The sequence below is a fragment of the Pinus tabuliformis genome, chromosome 4_2 (genome assembly GCF_031772625.1).
Source record: "Pinus tabuliformis cultivar Carrire ecotype Pingquan chromosome 4_2, CPIR1, whole genome shotgun sequence".
Taxonomy (NCBI): domain Eukaryota; kingdom Viridiplantae; phylum Streptophyta; class Pinopsida; order Pinales; family Pinaceae; genus Pinus; species Pinus tabuliformis.
In genome coordinates this window covers 404,060,665-404,079,806 of record NC_142304.1, presented here as the reverse complement: position 1 = coordinate 404,079,806, position 19,142 = coordinate 404,060,665, and the positions used below count along the sequence as shown (strand labels likewise).

The window sequence follows — 19,142 nt, the reverse complement described above, 5'->3', positions numbered from 1 at the left end:
TGGTCAGTTGATCCCTAAAAAAATTTGTAAACCAGTTCTGTTCAGTGGTTTGTCACACTATAGAATTAGAATATTTTTTCTTAACTTGTTTTTCAACAAGACATGGTTCATCTTGTTGAAAAGTGTAACTAGATTCGGTCTTCATAATGAATTGAAATTATGAATCTATGTAATGAAGAAGACAAAGATAATAAAATGTATTTTGTAATACTTGCATCAAGGGTTTCATGAGCAAGGAGTTTTTATTATAGGTCAAAGACTTCTTCTTGATGTCTTTAGGGGTTTGTCATCTTGTCATAAATGTATAATTTAGAGTCATGTATATGAAGTGCTGTTACACTTGTAAAGAAGTCAAAGTGTCTATGTAAAAATCCTCCAATCTAGACAAGCATATTCATCCTTGGTCGGCTTCAATATATATATGATGAAGACTTCATGTTAGCTTTGAATGGAGATACACCCTTTGGATAAATATCGGCCTCAATATAAATATATACACATAAGTGACATGTCGGCTTGCTTATGAGACACGTTGGTTCACAAAGGACAGGTCGGCCTAAATATAGGCACCAACCACTATATAAAGGAAGCTCAGGTCATTTCCACAATACATAGTTTCAGATCACTCTGAGATTTTGGATCATAACACAGAATGACAGTTTTGGGTATGTGCCACAATGAGACTGTTCGGATGCCATAGTGTGAGTGATGTTGAAGAAAGTGTAACTACGTTCGGTCTTCATAATGACATGATCTTTGTAAATGATGTAATAAATTATTTTTATATGCCTTGCTACATGGGTTTCATGAGCAAGAAGTGTCACTAGGTAAAAGACTTCTTCTTGATGTCTTTAGGATTTTATTTATATGTCAAAGAGTCATGTCATATGAAAAAGAAACTCTTCATGAGTTCATGTAAATGTATACAAGTCTTCAACAGTGTGTAACAACCCTCCAAGACCAAGAACAATCCTCCAAAAGCAAGCACACCGAAGTCTGCAAGCAAAACAACGAAGAGATCACCAAGTCGGCTCAAAAAATAGAATTAAATGGATAAATGGAAATCATGTCGGCTCAAGGGAATAGACACATCGGTTCATGCTACAAGTCAGCTCAAATAGGAGCATCAACCACTATAAATACCCCATCAAGGTATCCACCAAAAGGCAAAACACAACTTCGCATTTCCTCTGAAATTTTATGTGAGTATTGGGTGCAGGTATACGCAGTCAAGGAGGGACAGATCTCGCATAAGGTATCCACAATCAAGAAAGAGATCTCACATTCCTCTGAAGCCTAGCATGAAGGAGCAGATCCACATTAGGGCTTGACTGCACCTCGGTTGGGTATTAGGTGCAGTCATGGCCAGATCTCGGGTGCATGAACAACTTCAGATGAGGATGCAACATTGACTAAAGTCTGGGCTAGATCCTATTCTCGGCATACCTGTAGGTGCAGTCAAGATGGATCTCAGATCTCATACTCGGCATACCTAGTAGATCTCGGATGGATGAAGGAGAGAGGACTGCGGATAAGGTCACAATATTGGCATGAAGTCTGTGCTATTAATCTCGGCATATATATAAGTATATCTGTGCTCTTACTACCTCATATACCCTCAACAGATCCCAGTGCAACGTTATGTTTAGTTACAGTATCGAAGATGCAGTCCTGATAACAGTAGTCTCGGTGCACAGTATCCATTACAGTCTCGACATTAATGAAAGGGTAAGGATCTAGAACACTATCACAGTCTTGAAGGACGTATTTATATGATGATGAAAGACTCACTGTCTCGGCATAAGAAGGATCACAATGATCTCTCAGTCTTGACATATTCTCTTGGTATATGATCGTAAGGCATAGTGATGATCCTAGTGCTTAAGGAAACATGGTGAAACAGTCATCATAATGGAACCCTTAATGAAAGCATCGAATAAAGAACACAGTGAAGATCTCAATAGATCTCAGTGACATGAGAAAGATGCAGCAGTGATGACTTCAATGGTGCAGCAGTCATGAAGATCTCAACAGTGATGGAGCAGAGGGTTGATGTCTTGGTCTTGGAGAGGCAGATTGTGTCAAGGGTCGTGGTCTTGGTATTCGTCAATGGAATCTCTATAAGAAGAATTTTGCGTGGGTTTTCCTCTCCAAGAGGGAGAGGTTTTGGCCCTGGCAGAAAGCCAAATATTTGTGTTCTTGTCTCTATAAGAAGAGATTTTGCGGGTTTTTCCCCTTTAGAGAAGGGGTTTTAGCCCTAGCTTGGAGCCTAACTTTTGTGTCACTAACGTTATTGTTTTGATAGCTATTTGATGTATTGTACACTGTAATAATGATGAACAAATATAATTAGAAAAGATATAATGCAAGCAGTTATCATGTAAGAGAATTTGATTAACCTTTGCCCTACCCAATTCTCAACATGGTATCAAAGCTATGGTTACAGTCAAGGGCATCTTAGTGACACTTAAGGGTTGGCTATCTCTTGGCCAAAGGATTGAAGTCACCACAGTGATTGTTTCAACACTATATCTTTGTATTACTTCTAGTTCGGTATCAATTCTAAACTCTTTGGTGCATTTCAGTGACACTCCAAGAATGACATCTAAGCAAATCTAGCATATCTCTATATAATCCACAGTCTCGGGCTAGGTTGGATTACAGTCAAGTATACATTGTAGAATTAATCATAGGTTTGGGTCCTCTCTATACTCGGATACCTCCCTCAGTCTCGGTTTAGTGATACACAGTTCTGGGCATATCTTTACAAGTATAGGTGTTGCAGTTCGAATGATCTACATGCTGGCTTCAGTTCGGATGGTAACCACAGTTTGGATAAATGCTTAGTATAACAATGACATCAGTCTCGGATCCTTTCAAGAAAGATCTCAGAACCTTGGTCAAGAAGATGGGTAAACTTTCGGTGGTACTACAATGACAATGCTTCACCGTATAGGTGCCATTTGACAGTGTTATAAAGGAGTCTGGAACAATGAAAATATTAATACCACAGAATGCTACTCGCTATTAAAACTGTCGTTGTTCTGAACTTCTTTAATAGGTCAAACTGTCTCTGTTCCAAACTTCTTTAATAGGTCGAACTGTCGCTGTCATTGTCATATATTCACCTTGCTGTTGCTACTTTATTACAATTGATCTCAAATAGTGACTGGTTCGACCTATATGATAGTACCATAAGATGATCAGTGTCATTTGTCATATCAATGATCATAAGAGTCAGATGTATGAGGAGTCAAAGTATCTCAAGGCTCAAGTGATCTCAATAACATATAGTCTGCAGCAATTTCGGTAATGTCATAATTATGCTATGGTGCTTGGTGTTGGACAGTGCAAGAAGGTCTCAAAGGAAGTCTTGTAAAAGGATTTCAGTTGTGTCCTACTAGGCAGCTCAAGCAAGGATCTCATTCAAGGAAGCATCGAGGTGAAGATCTCCTCTTCACATGCCAAGTAAGTATCTTTCATGTTTATAACCAATCCTTGGTTTAAATGACTTCGTTTTGCAAGGAAATCAATATGCTGGTTGGGTAATCGAAGGTCCTTGTATGAAATAAGTAGGATAGTCATAATTCTCAAAGATAAGAGAAGTCATTAAGCATATCAATGAAAAGGGTCTCCTCTGATTTCATAGGAAGGCACTCTTAAGGTTCTCTCACAAAACAATATTGGAGACATCAAAGAGATATATGATGCAATGAAGCAGGTCATATTGAAGGTATCGAAGAATGAAGGGATATCTTCATAAAATATCAACTGTGAGATTTGGAGAGATGATAAGAAGATAATCATCATTAACTAATAAGCAAGGTAACAAATGTCCATGGGACAAGAGAGTTGCCTCATTCGACAACTTGTGGTTTCTATGCTAGATGGAAAAAGACAAGTTGAGGACAAAAGTGTTGAAGGCTAAAACACTCAAACATTTTCAGAAAGGAAAGGGAAGTTTAGAAAATTTGGTCTTCATAAAAGAAAGAAGAGTATAGCTAAGATTCAATGTTATATGGAAAGAAAGCTCATATCACCGAAAAGATAGGGGAAGCTGAGGAAAAGACCAAGGAAAGAGCGAGTATCTCTACTATGATTAAGATGGCCTCCCTCACAAAAGGGTCTTATCATAAGCTCCTAAATCTTTTGTTATAGATATGACCATGATAAATAATAAGATGCATCATGGCATCATGGAAGCATTAGAAACAAGAGCTTGTGACATCACCATGGGGAATCATGAATGACGAATGGAACAAAATCCATGGCAGTCAAACATGAAGGATATAGCTCTTGGGAACCTCATTGGACATTGAAGGAAAGGAATAAGTCATCCAGGACAAGGCTCATCATACATCAAGTCAAAAAGGAAACATCTGCTAGATGGGGATATGCAAGATCCTCAAGATTCTCTGATGGAATCCTCATCAGAGGGTTCACTAATCTAGAGAGGAAGCAAGTGTTTCATCAGAAACTCCAACTTGTGGAATTCATGGATGATGTTATGATGACATAAGAGATGAAGCAGATCAAGGGGTTGAAGACACTTCAATCAAGGAAGCTGCTAGAAGAAGCCTAGATGACCTAAAGGTAAAATGAGGTATGTATGCTTGTATTTAATATTATAAAGTCATGTCGTATGGTTGCAGGTAACATGGATCACTACTTCTATTTTGAGAAGCATGATCAAGGGAAAAGGATCTCCTCCTCTGAAAGGATGCAAGAAGGCATAAGTCACACTAGATGAAATTAACATAATATGTCGTCATATGAAGTATGAGGTGGTTGACTACAATTAAGGAACTCTCGTTTGAAGCTCCTGGAAATGGGATGTGTAAGAAAGGAAGAGATCATGAGATATGCAACCATGATGAAGGCAATCAACATCCAAAAGACCAAGAATATTTGACTAGGAAATCTCCTGGAAAGATATGAAGACTCTGATGAGAGTCTAAAAAGATGGAAACCCTTGACAATGGATATCTTTGGGAGATGTGTCAACATGTATGTAGGATGCTGATACCTACTGGAAGATGTCATGATGAAGAGCCATAGTGTAAGGTACTATTTGATTTAATGTTATGTTTTGATTTCTTGAATAATATCTAGATGAGTTCATACAGGGCTACTGGAACAAGAGTTGTAAGCGCAAGTACAACTAGCATCCATGTGGTGAATGGAAATTCCTGAAAAAAGCATGATGAGAAAGAAGTAGCCATATGAAGAAGGTTCCAGATATGTACCAAGAAGGCCACTTCCCATGAAGAAAAGAATAACATGAACCAAGGAGGAAAGTGATCGATGGCTAATGCCCTACAAGGAGGAAGCTCGATTGAATTTCTTGACATCAAGGAAAGAAATTGATCAAGCAGCTGAAGGACCCACAAACAAGAAGTTCCTGATGAAAAGAGAGTCCCCAGTTGAGAGGGAGCTCTGACAAGTCCCTAATTAAGAGGGAGCTTGGGCAAGTCCCTGATCAGAGGGAGCTTGGGTACATTCCTTTACAGGAATGGGCATATCTTCCCTAGTTGAGAGGGAGAGATAGACACAACATTTTTGTCTTCACTTGGGAAGAAATAATGGAGGATTGGGTAATAATCTGACATCTGATACTCTTTGAGGATGTGTAGGGCATCCAAGAGAAGAGTAGGCAAGAGGACCGATATTCTTTGAGGGTTGGGAACCCAAGATAAGAATAGTCTTAGTAGGTCATACTCAGTGAACACCTGGGTGGGTATGTACCTTGAGAGACAATGATGAAGGTGTCTATAGTCATTGGTCTTGCCAACATTGTGCTATGATCTGGTGAGAGATAGAGCTGTCAGTCAAGGCCTTGCTGTGGAAACAATGTTGGTTACTATGATGCAGATGGGTTATGAATCCGACTCTTCTTATGAGATCTCTTCAAAGTGATTGAGTGCGACCAGGTATTATTATGAATACCTCCCTAGTTAAGAGAGAGTGTTGAAAAGTGTAACTAGATTCGGTCTTCATAATGAATTGAAATTATGAATCTATGTAATGAAGAAGACAAAGATAATAAAATGTATTTTCTAATGCTTGCATCATGGGTTTCATGAGCAAGGAATTTTTATTATAGGTCAAAGACTTCTTCTTGATGTCTTTAGGGGTTTGTCATCTTGTCATAAATGTATAATTTAGAGTCATGTATATGAAGTGCTGTTACACTTGTAAAGAAGTAAAGTGTCTATGTAAAAGTCCTTTAATCTAGACAAGCACAGTCATACTATGTCGGTTTCAATGTATATATGATGAAGACTTCATGTCAGCTTCGAATGGAGACACACCCTTTGGATAATTATCGGCCTCAATATAAGTATATATACATAAGTGAGATGTCGGCTTGCTTATGAGACACGTCGGTTTACAAAGGACAGGTCGGCTTAAATATAGGCACCAACCACTATATAAAGGAAGCTCAGGTCATTTCCACAATACATAGTTTTGGATCACTCTGAGATTTCGGATCATAACACAGAATGACAGTTTCGGGTATGTGCCACAGTGAGACAGTTCGGATGCCACAGTGACAGTGAGACAGTTCGGATGCCACAGAAGAACAGTTCGGATGTCACAGAAGGACAGAATTCGGATGTCACAGTGAGACAGTCTCGGATGGGTCACAGAGAGACTGTTTCAGATGAATAAGGATAGGCTTCAGATGGGTGTCACTGCTACACCATGATGATAATGCTCCTAAGTGCTACATGGTGCTACAAGGTGCTGCAAGGAAGGATGACTGTGTCTTGATCTAGGAGAGGCAGTTCTGGTCAAGTGTCTTTGTCAAGGGTCTTGGTATTCATCAATTGAAGTATCTATAAGAATACATTTTGCGGGTTTTTCCCCTCAAGAGGAGGGGTTTTAGCCCTGGCTTGGAGCCTAACTATTGTGTCACTAATGTTATTGTTTTGATAGCTGTTTGATGGATTGTACACTGTAATAATGATGAACAAATATAATAAGTAAAGATATAACACAAGCAGTTATCATGTAAGAGAATTTGAATTAATCTTTGCCCTACCCAATTGTCAACACATCTCTCATAAATATTAGCTTTTCCTGAGTTATGAGATAGAAGGACTAAAGCTTCTCAAGAACATCAGAAAGGCACAAGAAACTGCTGGTTGCTATATGAAGAAAACCTTTGTACCTATGTTTGAACAATTTTAAGAATTCATTGTGTTTTCATTTCTTGAGGTCTCAGTTAAATTTGCATCTATTGCTTTTTTCATGGTCTCTGCTTTTGGTATTTCCATATAGTTCATGTAATCCACCAAACATATATCATTAAGTATTATTACTCTTATTTACATTATATTAGTACATGGGCCTGTCTATATTTGTAACCTATCTCTTTCTGCTATTTAAGTAGCAGTTCAACTGACTGCACAAATCATCATCATTTTATCAGTTTTTTATTATTTCTGCAAATATTTGTGTATCCTGTCCATAGTAGATGATTTCAGTTCCTATTCATGAATTTTTGTTAAAAATTGAACAGAATTACTAAGCACTATCTTGTTTGGCAGAACTACGTTTCTGTTCTTGGCATTGCAGCAAGACTTTCTCATGATGGACATTGCTTTATCTTTGGACTGAGAACTAGTCTCTTTATCTCAATTTTGTTTTCCAAACTGCTTCTTTTCTTTTGAATTTTGTGTAACCGGATCTTCTTCTCAGTTTGTTTTCCTGAAAACTCGTCTTTCTGTTTTTTAGTTGTAGATCATGGTTTTTTTCCTAGGTTGTAAAAAATATGAAAGGCTTTGCAACGAGACCACAAAGAAACGAGACTTTGGGTAACTGTGAAGGAACTTCTTACCATCATAATATTTAGCTTTGAAGTTTTCATTCTCTGTCTGCTGATTTTCCACCGTCTCCATTTTTGTCATTTACCTTTAGTTGCTACTCTTGGATTGAGTAGAACTTTTCCATAAACATAAAGAATCTTGAGAAATAGTTTGTTATATATAACAAATGAATGCACTTTATTTTGTAATTTTTTCTTTTTGGCAGGAAATGGAGAACTTTGGGAGGTCCAAAATAAACAGCGTTCCTCACCAAGCAGTAAGTCTGTTTTATTAGCTGAAGCCTGTAATTTTAATGGTAAAGTTTTTTGTTTTCAATGATTCTCCATGATAAACCATGTGCTGAAAATGATTTGTTTGTTTTATGTTGTATGCGGTGAAGATTTTCCATGGCTTTTCATTTTTCTTAAGAAAAGGCCATTCTGGTTAATAGAAAAGCTGGTCTGTCAAATCCACTTAAGGTTACATTACTTACACAGCATAAAATAATTACAGACCTGTAAAGATATATATAAGAGAGCATACAAATATCATCTCCAAATCAGTGCTAAAGTGTTCAGAACATATTAAATAAAGATATAGAAGAAAGAGCACTATAAGATCACCTGTTTCACCCACTCGCAATGTTGGGTTTTCTTGTATTTATCAATCTATGTTTTTGGGTTGAGTTTTAGTTCTTTCCTATTTGGAACAGTACTACAGACTATACATCCCTCGTCAGTGTCATTCAGTATCATACTGAAACATGTTGATTTTTTAATGTTTTCCTGATTATTATTATCCTTTTTATCCCAACAATCATTTTTCTCGAAGGAAAATGTCACCGGAAACCCAAGGGATGTGTCTCCACATTTGTGGATGGCATCCTTAATAAATCAATTGATGCAGAGTAGGGCACCTCACATAGGGGAAATTGAACCTGACATCTGTTGAAGTTTCTAATTTTCCTTAGTTAGAAACCCTTCATGCACTTTTTCTGATTTATTGTTACCTACTTGTTATTTTTTCCTTAACAAGTTATTTACAAAGTAAGTATTGAAAATAAACATTAGTGCATGCTCAACATATTACAGATCAGCAACTAAAAGAAACAAGAACAAACACACCACATGACACCATTATTTTTAGACCAATGTCCCTGGAAAAATCCAATGTGGGAAAACCGGTGCAGCTATCTTAGGTTTTTCTTATTAGGCAATATCAGAGTACAATTTGGGTGCTGAAACTGGCCTACTCATCAGAGAATTTCCTTAGCATATATACCTCACAGTTTGAGAGAAATCTCCTGGCTGAAACCCTGGAAAACCCTTCGGCAGTTCCTCAGCACAAAACTGCTCTGCAACCCTAGCGTCTGCCCAATTTGGACCGTGTCAGCCCCTCTTTGTCTCACGCTGGAACTACATCAACCTTTCTAGGCCTGTGTCAGCGCCAGGAGGCCATGCGTCAGCTTTGGGAGCCTCTGCATAAGCTGTGCTAGCCCCTCTGGTGCTCTGCGCAGCGCTTGGCTGCCTCTGCGTGGCCCTGCGTGAGCCCTTGCTGGCTCTGCATCACCCTCCTTGGCTGCTGCGCTGCTCTCCCGATACAATCTTTGCCTTCTTTGTTTCTCTGTACTCAATGCCCCTCAGCGGCTCTCCCGATCACTGATTCTATCTCTCTTAGCAAACCCCGCTCTAGAGAATAGAATGACTGATCATCTGGTGTGTTCTCCAAATGACCTTCAAGCATCCTCTTATACTTTTCCTGTTGACATATGAATGGCCGAGATTAAGTCCCTAATCAACGACTAAGATTAGATCTGGCTTGATCTATGTCTTTTGGACCATTCATATTAACACACATTTATATTTTATTTTCCCTAAGTTTAGACTTAGGGACTCCATTAAAAATATTAATTATTTTAATATCTCCTGTTCTGTTTAGAATCCGCCCAAACCCTCCTCTGATCATCTGGCATTGGTACCTGTGTTGATGCTAGGCCCTCCTGCTCAACATCCTTTGCATTGTTGCCTCCTGTACTGCTGCCCATGGTTCTGCCACTGCCATTGTTGCATCTGTATAACAACTCCCTCTACATCCGTGCTGCTGCTGGTCCTTTCTCCCAGCACTGCATTCGCATTGCACCTCCCTTCATCATGCTGCATCGTGCTGTCCACTGCTGCACTGCAACTCAGTTACTGAGAAGTAAGTAATTGATCTCCCAACTGATCTCCCCGTTGGGCTAGAAACACCCACTGATGCTGAAGCTCCCTTTTCCACTGACAAGTGCTCCCTCTCTCTGACCTCTGCGCTGCTGCAACAACTCCCTGCATCTCGCACCGTTGCACACCTCGCTGTGCCTTCCTACACTGGTGCAACACTCCTATGCCTCTCGCACTGCTGCAGCCTGCTATCTCTGCACTGTCTCGGGGCTCCTGCACTGTAGCTCTCTTTGCCTCTCCATCTGCATCCGTCTCTACCCACTCAGCCAGTCCTGCTACTCCTCGTCAGGGCTCCCAGAGTAAGGTCTAATCCAAGAGGCTGGGTACCTCAAGGATCCTGCCCCTCATCGCCTGTAGTCCACCTGACTATAGCTCAATGTCTCCCCACTTTCGCTCAAGTGGCGTGTGTGCACTCATGGCACAATCATCATCTGTCAAAACTTCCTTTTCTGCCTGTGCTGGCGCTGCCTTAGTCTCGGAAGACTCTCCCTTACTCTTCTTCCTTGGGCACTGGGTCGCATAATGACTCATCTCCCCACAGTGGAAGCACTTGATCTTGGAGAGATATTTCTTCTTCCGCTTCTCTTGCTTTCCCTCTGATGCTAGGGCCACATCCTCCTCCTTCTGCTTGACCTTGATCCCTTTGCTGCTGTTACCTGTCTTTGACTGCCGTCTGATCTCTTCCTGGCGAAGAGCTGCCCACATCTCGTCCCAAGGGAGGAGAGTCCCTCTGCCCAGGATGCTTTGGACAAACACTTCCCACACTTCTGAGACATCATTCAGGGCTATCCTCACCATAAGCTCCTGATCAGGTGTTGCTCCTACAGCAGTCAACTGATCTCGGATTTCATTCAGTCCTCTGAGGAAGGAGTCAATCGTTTGACCCTTCTTCATCTGATACGACCTCATCTGGTTCTCGAGCAGCATTCTTCTTTGCACAAAAGTATGCTGGTACAGGTTCTTGAGAGCCTCCCACATCTCAACTGCTGTTTCCTTCTCGGCTATATGTTGTACCACATGATGCTTGACCTCGTCAAGGATAATGCACTTGGCCCTCGCCATCGCCTCTTTGTACTTGTCATTATCATTTCGGTCGACTGGGATAGCTATTGTCTTCAAGGCGAAGTTCTTGACACGATTCTTGTCAAGCACTGATAAGATTCTGGCCTTCCAGACTGCGAAGTTCGATGCTCCGTCCAGTCTATCCTGGTCTCTTACCCCATGTAGTGCCATGATGCTCCTCTACTTCCCTCCTGGAAGTTCTCTGTTCGACTCCTCTGAGTCTCTACTTCCCATTTGGAAGTTCTCTTCTGGACTCCCTTTGAGTTCTGATTTCTCTCCTGGAAATCCTCCTGCCGCTTGTCGAGATGCCCCCTACTGTGATCGTCTTGTGCAGCTGCACTGCTGATCCAGGTTCCTCGGCTAGCAACCCTTGGTAACAACTCCTCTGGCCCTACTCTGTCAGGTACTGTTCTGATTACAGCACCTCACCAGCTCCACTCTGCAATATTTCTGCAGCCTGCTAGACTCCAGCAACTGTCTCTCTATGAACTACGTCAACCCCTCTCTGCGCCACGCTGGCTCTGCGTCACCCCAGATGAGTTTGCGTCAGCCCTGGGATGCCCTGCGTCAGCCCTCTGGCCCTCTGCGTCAGCAATGCTGGCCTCTCTGAGGCTCTGTGCAACTCTCGACTTCTTCTGCATGGCTCTGGTTGGCTTTGTGTCACCCTTCTTGGCTTTTGCGCTGCTAGAAACAACTTCTGTCACCTTGGGACAACTGTTTTCTGCTGCTATTGCTCCGCTCGGCTGATGTCTTTTAATCCTCCTGTGATCTGCGATCATGCTCTGATACCATGTTGAAGTTTCTAATTTTCCTTAGTTAGAAACTCTTCATGCACTTTTTCTGATTTCTTCCTACCTACTTGTTATTTTTTCTTTAACAAGTTATTTACAAAGTAAATATTGAAATAAAACACCAGTGCATGCTCAACATATTACAGATCAACAATTAAAAGAAACAAGAACAAACACACCACATGACACCATTATTTTTGGACCAATGTCCCCGGAAAAACCCAATGTGAGAAAACCGGTGCAACTATCTGAGGGTTTTCTTATTAAGAAATATCAGAGTACAATCTGGGTGCCGAAACTAGCCTACCCAACGGAGAATTTCCCTAGCAGCTATACCTCACAGTTTGAGAGAAATCCCCTGGCTGAAACCCTGGAAAACCCTTCCGGCAGTTCCTAAGCACAAAACTGCGTTGCAACCCCAACGTCTGCCCAATCTTGACTGCGTCAGCCCGCCTTTGTCTCATGCTTGCCCTGCGTCAGACTTCTTGGTTTCTGCGCTGCTAGAAACAACTTCTGTCACCTCAGGACAACTGTTTTCTATTGCTATTGCTCCGCTCAGCTGATGTCGTTTAGTCCTCCCGTGATCTGTAATCACGCTCTAATACCATGTTGAAGTTTCTAATTTTCCTTAGTTAGAAACCCTTCATGCAATTTTTCTGATTTAATCCTACCTACTTGTTTTTTTTTCTTTAACAAGTTATTTACAAAGTAAATACTGAAAATAAACACCAATGCATGCTCAACATTTTATAGATAAACAACTAAAAGAAACAAGAACAAACACACCACATGACACCATTATTTTTGGACCAATGTCCTTGGAAAAACCCAATGTGGGAAAATCGGTGTAGCTATTTGAGGGTTTTTTATTAAGTAATATCATAGTACAATCTGGGTGCCGAAACTGACCTATCCAACAGAGAATTTCCTTAGCAGCTATTCCTCATAGTTTGAGAGAAATCTCCTGGTTGAAACCCCGGTAAACCCTTCCGGCAGTTCCTTAGCACAAAACTGCTCTGCAACCCCAACGTCTGCCTAATCTGGACTGCGTCAGCCCCTCTTTGTCTCACGCTGGCCCTGCATCAGCTCTGGGAGCCTCTGCGTCAGCTGTGAATTTCCTTAGCAGCTATACCTCATAGTTTGAGAGAAATCTCCTGGCTGAAACCCTGGTAAACCCTTCTGGCAGTTCCTCAACACAAAACTGCTCTGCAACCCCAGCGTCTGCCTAATCTGGACTGCGTCAGCCCCTCTTTGTCTCACGCTAGCCCTGCATCAGCTCTGGGAGCCTCTGCGTCAGCTGCACTGGCCCCTCTTGTGCTCTGCACAACACTTCGCTGCTTCTGTGTGGCCCTGTATGAGCCCTTGCTGGCTCTACGTCACCCTCCTTGGCTGCTACGCTGCTCTCCTAGCACAATCTCTTCCTTCTTTGTTTCTTTGTATTCAATGCCCCTCAGCTGCTCTCCCGATCACTGATTCTTTCTCTTAGCAAACCCTGCTCTAGAGAATAGAATGATTGATCATCTGGTGTGTTCTCCAAGTGACCCTCAAGCCTCCTCTTATACTTTTCCTTTTGACATATCAACGATCGAGATTAAGTCCCTAATCAGTGGCTAAGATTAGATCTAGCTTGATCCATATCTTTTGGACCATTCTAACGCAGTTTCATATTAATATACATTAATATTTTATTTTCCCTAAGTTTAGACTTAGGGACTCCATTAAAAATATTAATTATTTTAATATCTCCTGATTTGTTTAGAATCTGCCCAAACCCTTTCTGGGTATTGGAGATCTCATATGCCCCAACCTCTCCAACAAATTTCGTGGCTAGAGCACATCCGATGCTTTCCCAAATCAACAACATCCGTTGGCAGGTAATTAGCCAAATCTCCAACAATATTGATGACAAATGGTTGAGCTAACCCCAACCATTTCATCCACCTGCCTCTTTCATTTTGCTCATCAAATACTATTCCATGATAAACATTGCATAATGGTTTTCTTGCTTTATCAATGACTATAGCCTACGAGGTTGGATAGGTTATTTCATCCTCCCTTGGCCAGTCGATTGGAAGAGGACATTACATGCTTTTCCAATGTCAGGGGGGATCCTAGTTTGTCACACAGTGAAAATCATCTAAAATTTGCAAATCAGCAAGATAGATCAACACATAATATGGATCCTTGGTATGCAATCATACACCCAAGGATAAAATCATAAAAATGGTTGATTAATAATAATTACTGTGAGAATTTCAATCTGTAATCAGCAAAATATGAAAAAGAGAAGAGAATGCACTCTAAGTGATTAATAAAATCAAAACAGAGGCAAAACTATCCATATAACCACATAGAACATGAAATATTCCATCCATGAATTGAGAAGCTATGAGAAGAGCATGGTCGAACTTTGTCTTTGTATTGGTCAGTGGACTGGTTGCATTGCAGAGACAAAATACAAGATAGTTTGCGATAATATGCCCAGCTCAGAGTATACATAGAACGAAAAGAAGAAAAACGATGAATATGAAATGTTGTTGACTATTTTTAAGAAAACTGTACCAAACCAACACCATTTAACCTCTCTTTATGGAACCCTTCTCCTAAAGGAGGCACCAATCTCATGCAATATGCCTTCATTAACTCATGATGAAGTGAGGTGAAGTGAAGGAGACCCATGCGCTCAACCCATGTGCACAACCCATGTGCCCTATTAGAAGTGATGAAGAGTGAAGTGATCTCAAACATGTCCAAGTCGAACTCACCCATGCACCTTGACTAGAGTGAAATGAAGAGAGGTGATTTGGATCAAAATGCATGAGTTCTCCTCAAGTTCTTCATGTGTTCTACCTAGAGAAATGGAGTGAGAAGAGAGAAAAGGCCATGTGCTCTAGTTTAACTCCCACATGCGCCTTGAGTGAAGTGAAAAAGAGCCATGCGCTCTCTTAACATAACTAGGGATGACTCACTTAAGTTCGAAAAGGTGCCCTCCAATATTATCATAACTAGATTGGAAGTGATTGAATAGGCCAATTCGATTGTTGTCAGGCCTTAATGTGATATTCCCACTTAGAAATAGCGCTAAGGGAAATATCAATCTTGCCCATTTTTGTCTTATTTCATGTTCGCACTTAGGACATGTGGGTTTAGAGGTCCCACATGAATTTTGGGATTAAGTGGGGGCCCAAACATTAGGAAGGAAGGGAAATATTGCGACTCCAGTGGAGCGTGGGGGCCATCTCATGGAGAATTACGACCCACATGTGGAAGACACTCTCATTGTAGCGAAGTTGGTGGGGAAAGTCGAGTTGGGCCCACATGGGCATCTTGGAGGCTCTTTGATAAATAGAGCAAGAGGCACTCATTTTGGTCATTCATTCATCTATTTAGAAATTGTGTCTTTGACATAGCACGATTGAGCTGAAGCCAAGTCTGTAGTGCTGTTTAGCACACGAGTGTCTTCGAGCAAAGATCTCAACCCTTGCTTCGGTGGACTTCGAGTGTCAGACCAAGGAGGGAGTCCTACCTATACCGGTTCGTACCAACAGCAGGGAGTGCGAGTTTGTGGAGAAGATTGGCAGCAACAACACATGGATTGTACAGTTCTTGGAGGAGGCATGCTTGGAGGTTGAGGAGTGAAGGGAGTTAGGGGCTGAAAGTTGAGATGGAGTCTAGGGAGGTGTTGTGGGGGCTTTTTCGGCATTTTGGTGGAGAAAGAAACACAACATTTGTTACAAGTTACATGTTCTGCTTGTGGAGGAGGGCCAAGCATTTTGGGGGTCAATTTTGGAGTGTCAAAACTAGGACAAACCCTTTATGGGTTTTCTGGGTTTATTGAGGAGAGGTCAAGATTAATTTGGTAGAATTTTCTGGGCAGATTTGAGGGGTCAAACAAGGGCCCCAACTCAATAGCAACTACATTCCCTAGGGGAAAATTGGGCCGAAATTCCAAGGTCAACATTTGGCCAATTCCTTTGTGGGTTATTGGTGGAGAGCCCTAGAAGCAGTTCTTTGCAGCCAGCGACATATTTTCTGTTCAGCGCAGAGCCAGGAGAGAGTAGCAACAGATCTTAGAGGGATTTCTTATTGTTGATTTGGGTTTAGCTAGCTTGCTTTGAGCAAGCCTAGGTGCACTCTTTCTAGCACCACATTGTACCCTCTTATTTATTAATAAAATGGCTCAAATTAGTGCAGTCCATGGGGATTTCTGGGTGTTAAATGTGCTGTAAATTTTTGTATGTTTCTGCTATGTTTGCTTGTTTAACATTGTATATTTCCATTAAGAATATTACACTTAACTAGTTTGACTATTGTCACAGATTCATAAAAGGCTGGTTCGATACGATTATGGAACTGGCTGGTTTCATATAATACGAGTAAGGATCCTTGGAACACACACACACACACACAACAAAATAATAATTATGAGTGTGACAACCTATTTTTCAAGCATAGGGCCCAACTAATGCTATTAATTAATGGTAGTTGTTGGAAACATAATCCTTTGGGGTTATGTAAATTTGGCTTATTCACTTGAAAGGAAGGTGAAAAGCCTCAAATGAATGCCAACAACCATGAGAAGTCTAAGAGACCTCTTGGAATATGAAACCAAGGATTAGAAAATTGTATATTTATATGTATATTTTGTTAATAATATGCATCTGGCATCTTATCTCAAATACTCTTTCAGTTTCATGAATGTAATAGTGGTATCAAAGCAAGGTTGGCTAACTCCATTAGTCTTGCTTTGTGTGTCTGCCATTCTCTTCGTGTTATGCAAAAATGACTCTGCTCACTCTACTTCAGAAATGCATCTGAGAGCCTTCACTCATCTTGTTAGCATAGAACTGTCTTTCCTATTTCTTCCCTCTACATCTAGGGAATCCCAGTGCAGGTTGTACAAGTGTGTCATATTTGTCTCTATCCTATTTTTAGCTGGCATTAACAACAAGATTCAAATCGCGCCTTAGCAACTCATTTTTCCTCTTGCTGCTAAACCCAAATAGGGTTCCTGTAACCCTTGACTCCCTGATGAAAGATGAAAGTTCGCCCCTTGATCTGCTTGGATATGTTATTTCCAAGCTTGAGGAGTGCATAATGGGCCAGATTTGTCAATGCAGTTGCGGTATATGAGTGCTTATCTTGAGCAGTTTGAGGTTACTTGAAGTAAAAGACTTAAAAAAAAACTACAAGAGATTGGGAATTGTTGCCGCCTAAATCCACACCTCGGATATTGTGGAGAAAATCTTTAACTCCACTTAATGTGGCTTTGGGGGCAAGTTTCGAGTTGAGCAACTGTCACTCAAATCTCAACTCCTCCTTCTAGGCTACCTCCTAATGAAGCCAAGGGGGGTGGACCCTATGAAATAACTAAGGCTTAACAGGATTTAGCAAAAATGAAAATTAGTTCTAGGATTTAATTATAATTGACCAAGATGCATTCAACTATCAATATGCAAATTACAACAATGACTTCAAAGCATGTGGATCAACTTTATGAGCACAATAACCATAATCATTCACAAGTAGAGATGTTGCAACAATGATCATTGAATGAAATTGTTTTAAAGCATAAGATATAGCAAGTAGAGACCAGTGCCCAATGTAAAATACTTGCAAAAGTAGATATTCCAAGTAAAAGATGATAACTTTGAAAGTAAAATGCTTGGAAATAAATGTTTGAAAAAGGATTGCTTGAAAGTAAATAATTTCTTTGGAAATGTAAATGCCCAAAATGACAATACTTTGAAAGTAAAGACAATTACAAAGTACAAGATTGCTGAAATCAAAATGTTGTGAAGTGTCTCTTGGTTCGTTTTAGTTAAAGTTAGGTTCTCACTTAAATTAAGGTAGATTTAGCGTGTGAAGTGCTTGACATGCACATGTGGTTGCGGGAATTAAAAACTAGTTAGAAATCAACTTCCTCTTCGGGCCTTCTCCTCCTTGGTGCCCTAATCTCATAATAAGAAGTCTTGGAAGAGCAAGGGCCCTAGTTAATCTACTTCAACCAACAAGCTGTTGGAACTTGCTGGAGGTTTATTTGCAAGAAAAATGAAATCTGAAATCAGATTTAATCTAAAGCAAGAAAAGAAAACTAGTCTAGATTGCTCCAATGAGCTGGGAAAGAAAATTAAACTAGATTGCAATTAGATTGTGAGAATGAAGGAAAAGCTAAGCTAAATTGCATCAAATGAAATTAACTCAAAGGAAATGCAATCTACTCTAATGTGATGTGATTACCTACTCTAAGTTAATCTTAGATCCAATCCACAAAAGGCAAACCATGAAAATGCATACCCACAAGAAGATCCCTGAATGGGGATGAGGGATGCTTAGGGGGATTTCCCCTAACTCCCAAGAAAAGTTATAATGCTTTATTAGATCGCTTGTGGAATAAGGGATTGAAGTCATAAGAAGGAAGGAAATCCCTTATAAATAAAGGGATGGAGAGAAAATTGAAAGAGTTACAATGAATCCCTTGATATGTCAAAGGGAAGAAGAAGCATTTGCAAAAGTTACAAATGGAGAATTATGATTGTTTTTACAAGGGGTTGGTTCTAGTTTGTCTTTAGGTGCTCCAAGTCCTTAATGCTGGACAAAATTTGCCAGCACCTACCCTTGTTATGGCGAGGGTCTGCTAAAAACCAACAAACAAATCAAGTTAGAATGTGACAAAAATGAAATTAAAACACGTTAATGCTACTTGCATTTGTTAGCCAAAAATGCTAAGTAAGAATCCCTATGACTAGAACTAAATTCATACACTAACTAACCAAGAGAAAACAAAGAAAACTTGGTCCTCTCTTAGTTAATCTACTACTGTTAGGAGAATAGTAGAAATGAAGCCTTATGTGCTAGATAAAACAATATAATCTCTGCAGTAACCAATAAGTATTTGATTTTCAAATGAGTAAAGGAAGAGAAAGTTTGGGGGTCTTTTGAAGCCCTCTTAGGTCCTTTTGGCAGCCCCTTGGAGATTGCTTGGTGTGGTGGAAAATATGTTCCTTAGTGAACTTAAAGATCGGTTGATTCAACCGAGAATATGGCCAACTTCAATCCTTGAGATAACCTTTATCATTCTTTAAAATCTTGCCCAAAACAATTAGTAGCACTATGTGATAACTTGAAAAAAGAGCAGATTAAACATGCTATTCAAAGTACAAATATGCAAGCCAATCATGAAAACAGTAAATACCTACTAGCTTTCCCCTTTAGACAACACTACCGCTATTAGGGTGTAGACTACAAGATTGAGAGAAATT

General features: G+C 40.3%; 1 protein-coding gene across 5 annotated transcripts in view; it reads left to right on the top strand.

The window, feature by feature from the left end:
* LOC149169665 (peptidyl-prolyl cis-trans isomerase CYP21-4-like) overlaps positions 1-19,142 on the top strand; it is a 262,297-nt gene that overhangs the window by 85,918 nt on the left and 157,237 nt on the right. For all 5 annotated transcript variants that reach the window (XR_016259803.1, XM_089428766.1, XM_089428763.1 and 2 more), the window contains one exon: positions 8,038-8,088. Coding sequence is in view for 4 of the 5 variants with exons in the window: in XM_089428766.1 (XP_089284892.1) it covers positions 8,038-8,088 (51 nt within the window). In the remaining variant the exon portion in view is untranslated. The remainder of the gene's footprint in view (positions 1-8,037; positions 8,089-19,142) is intronic.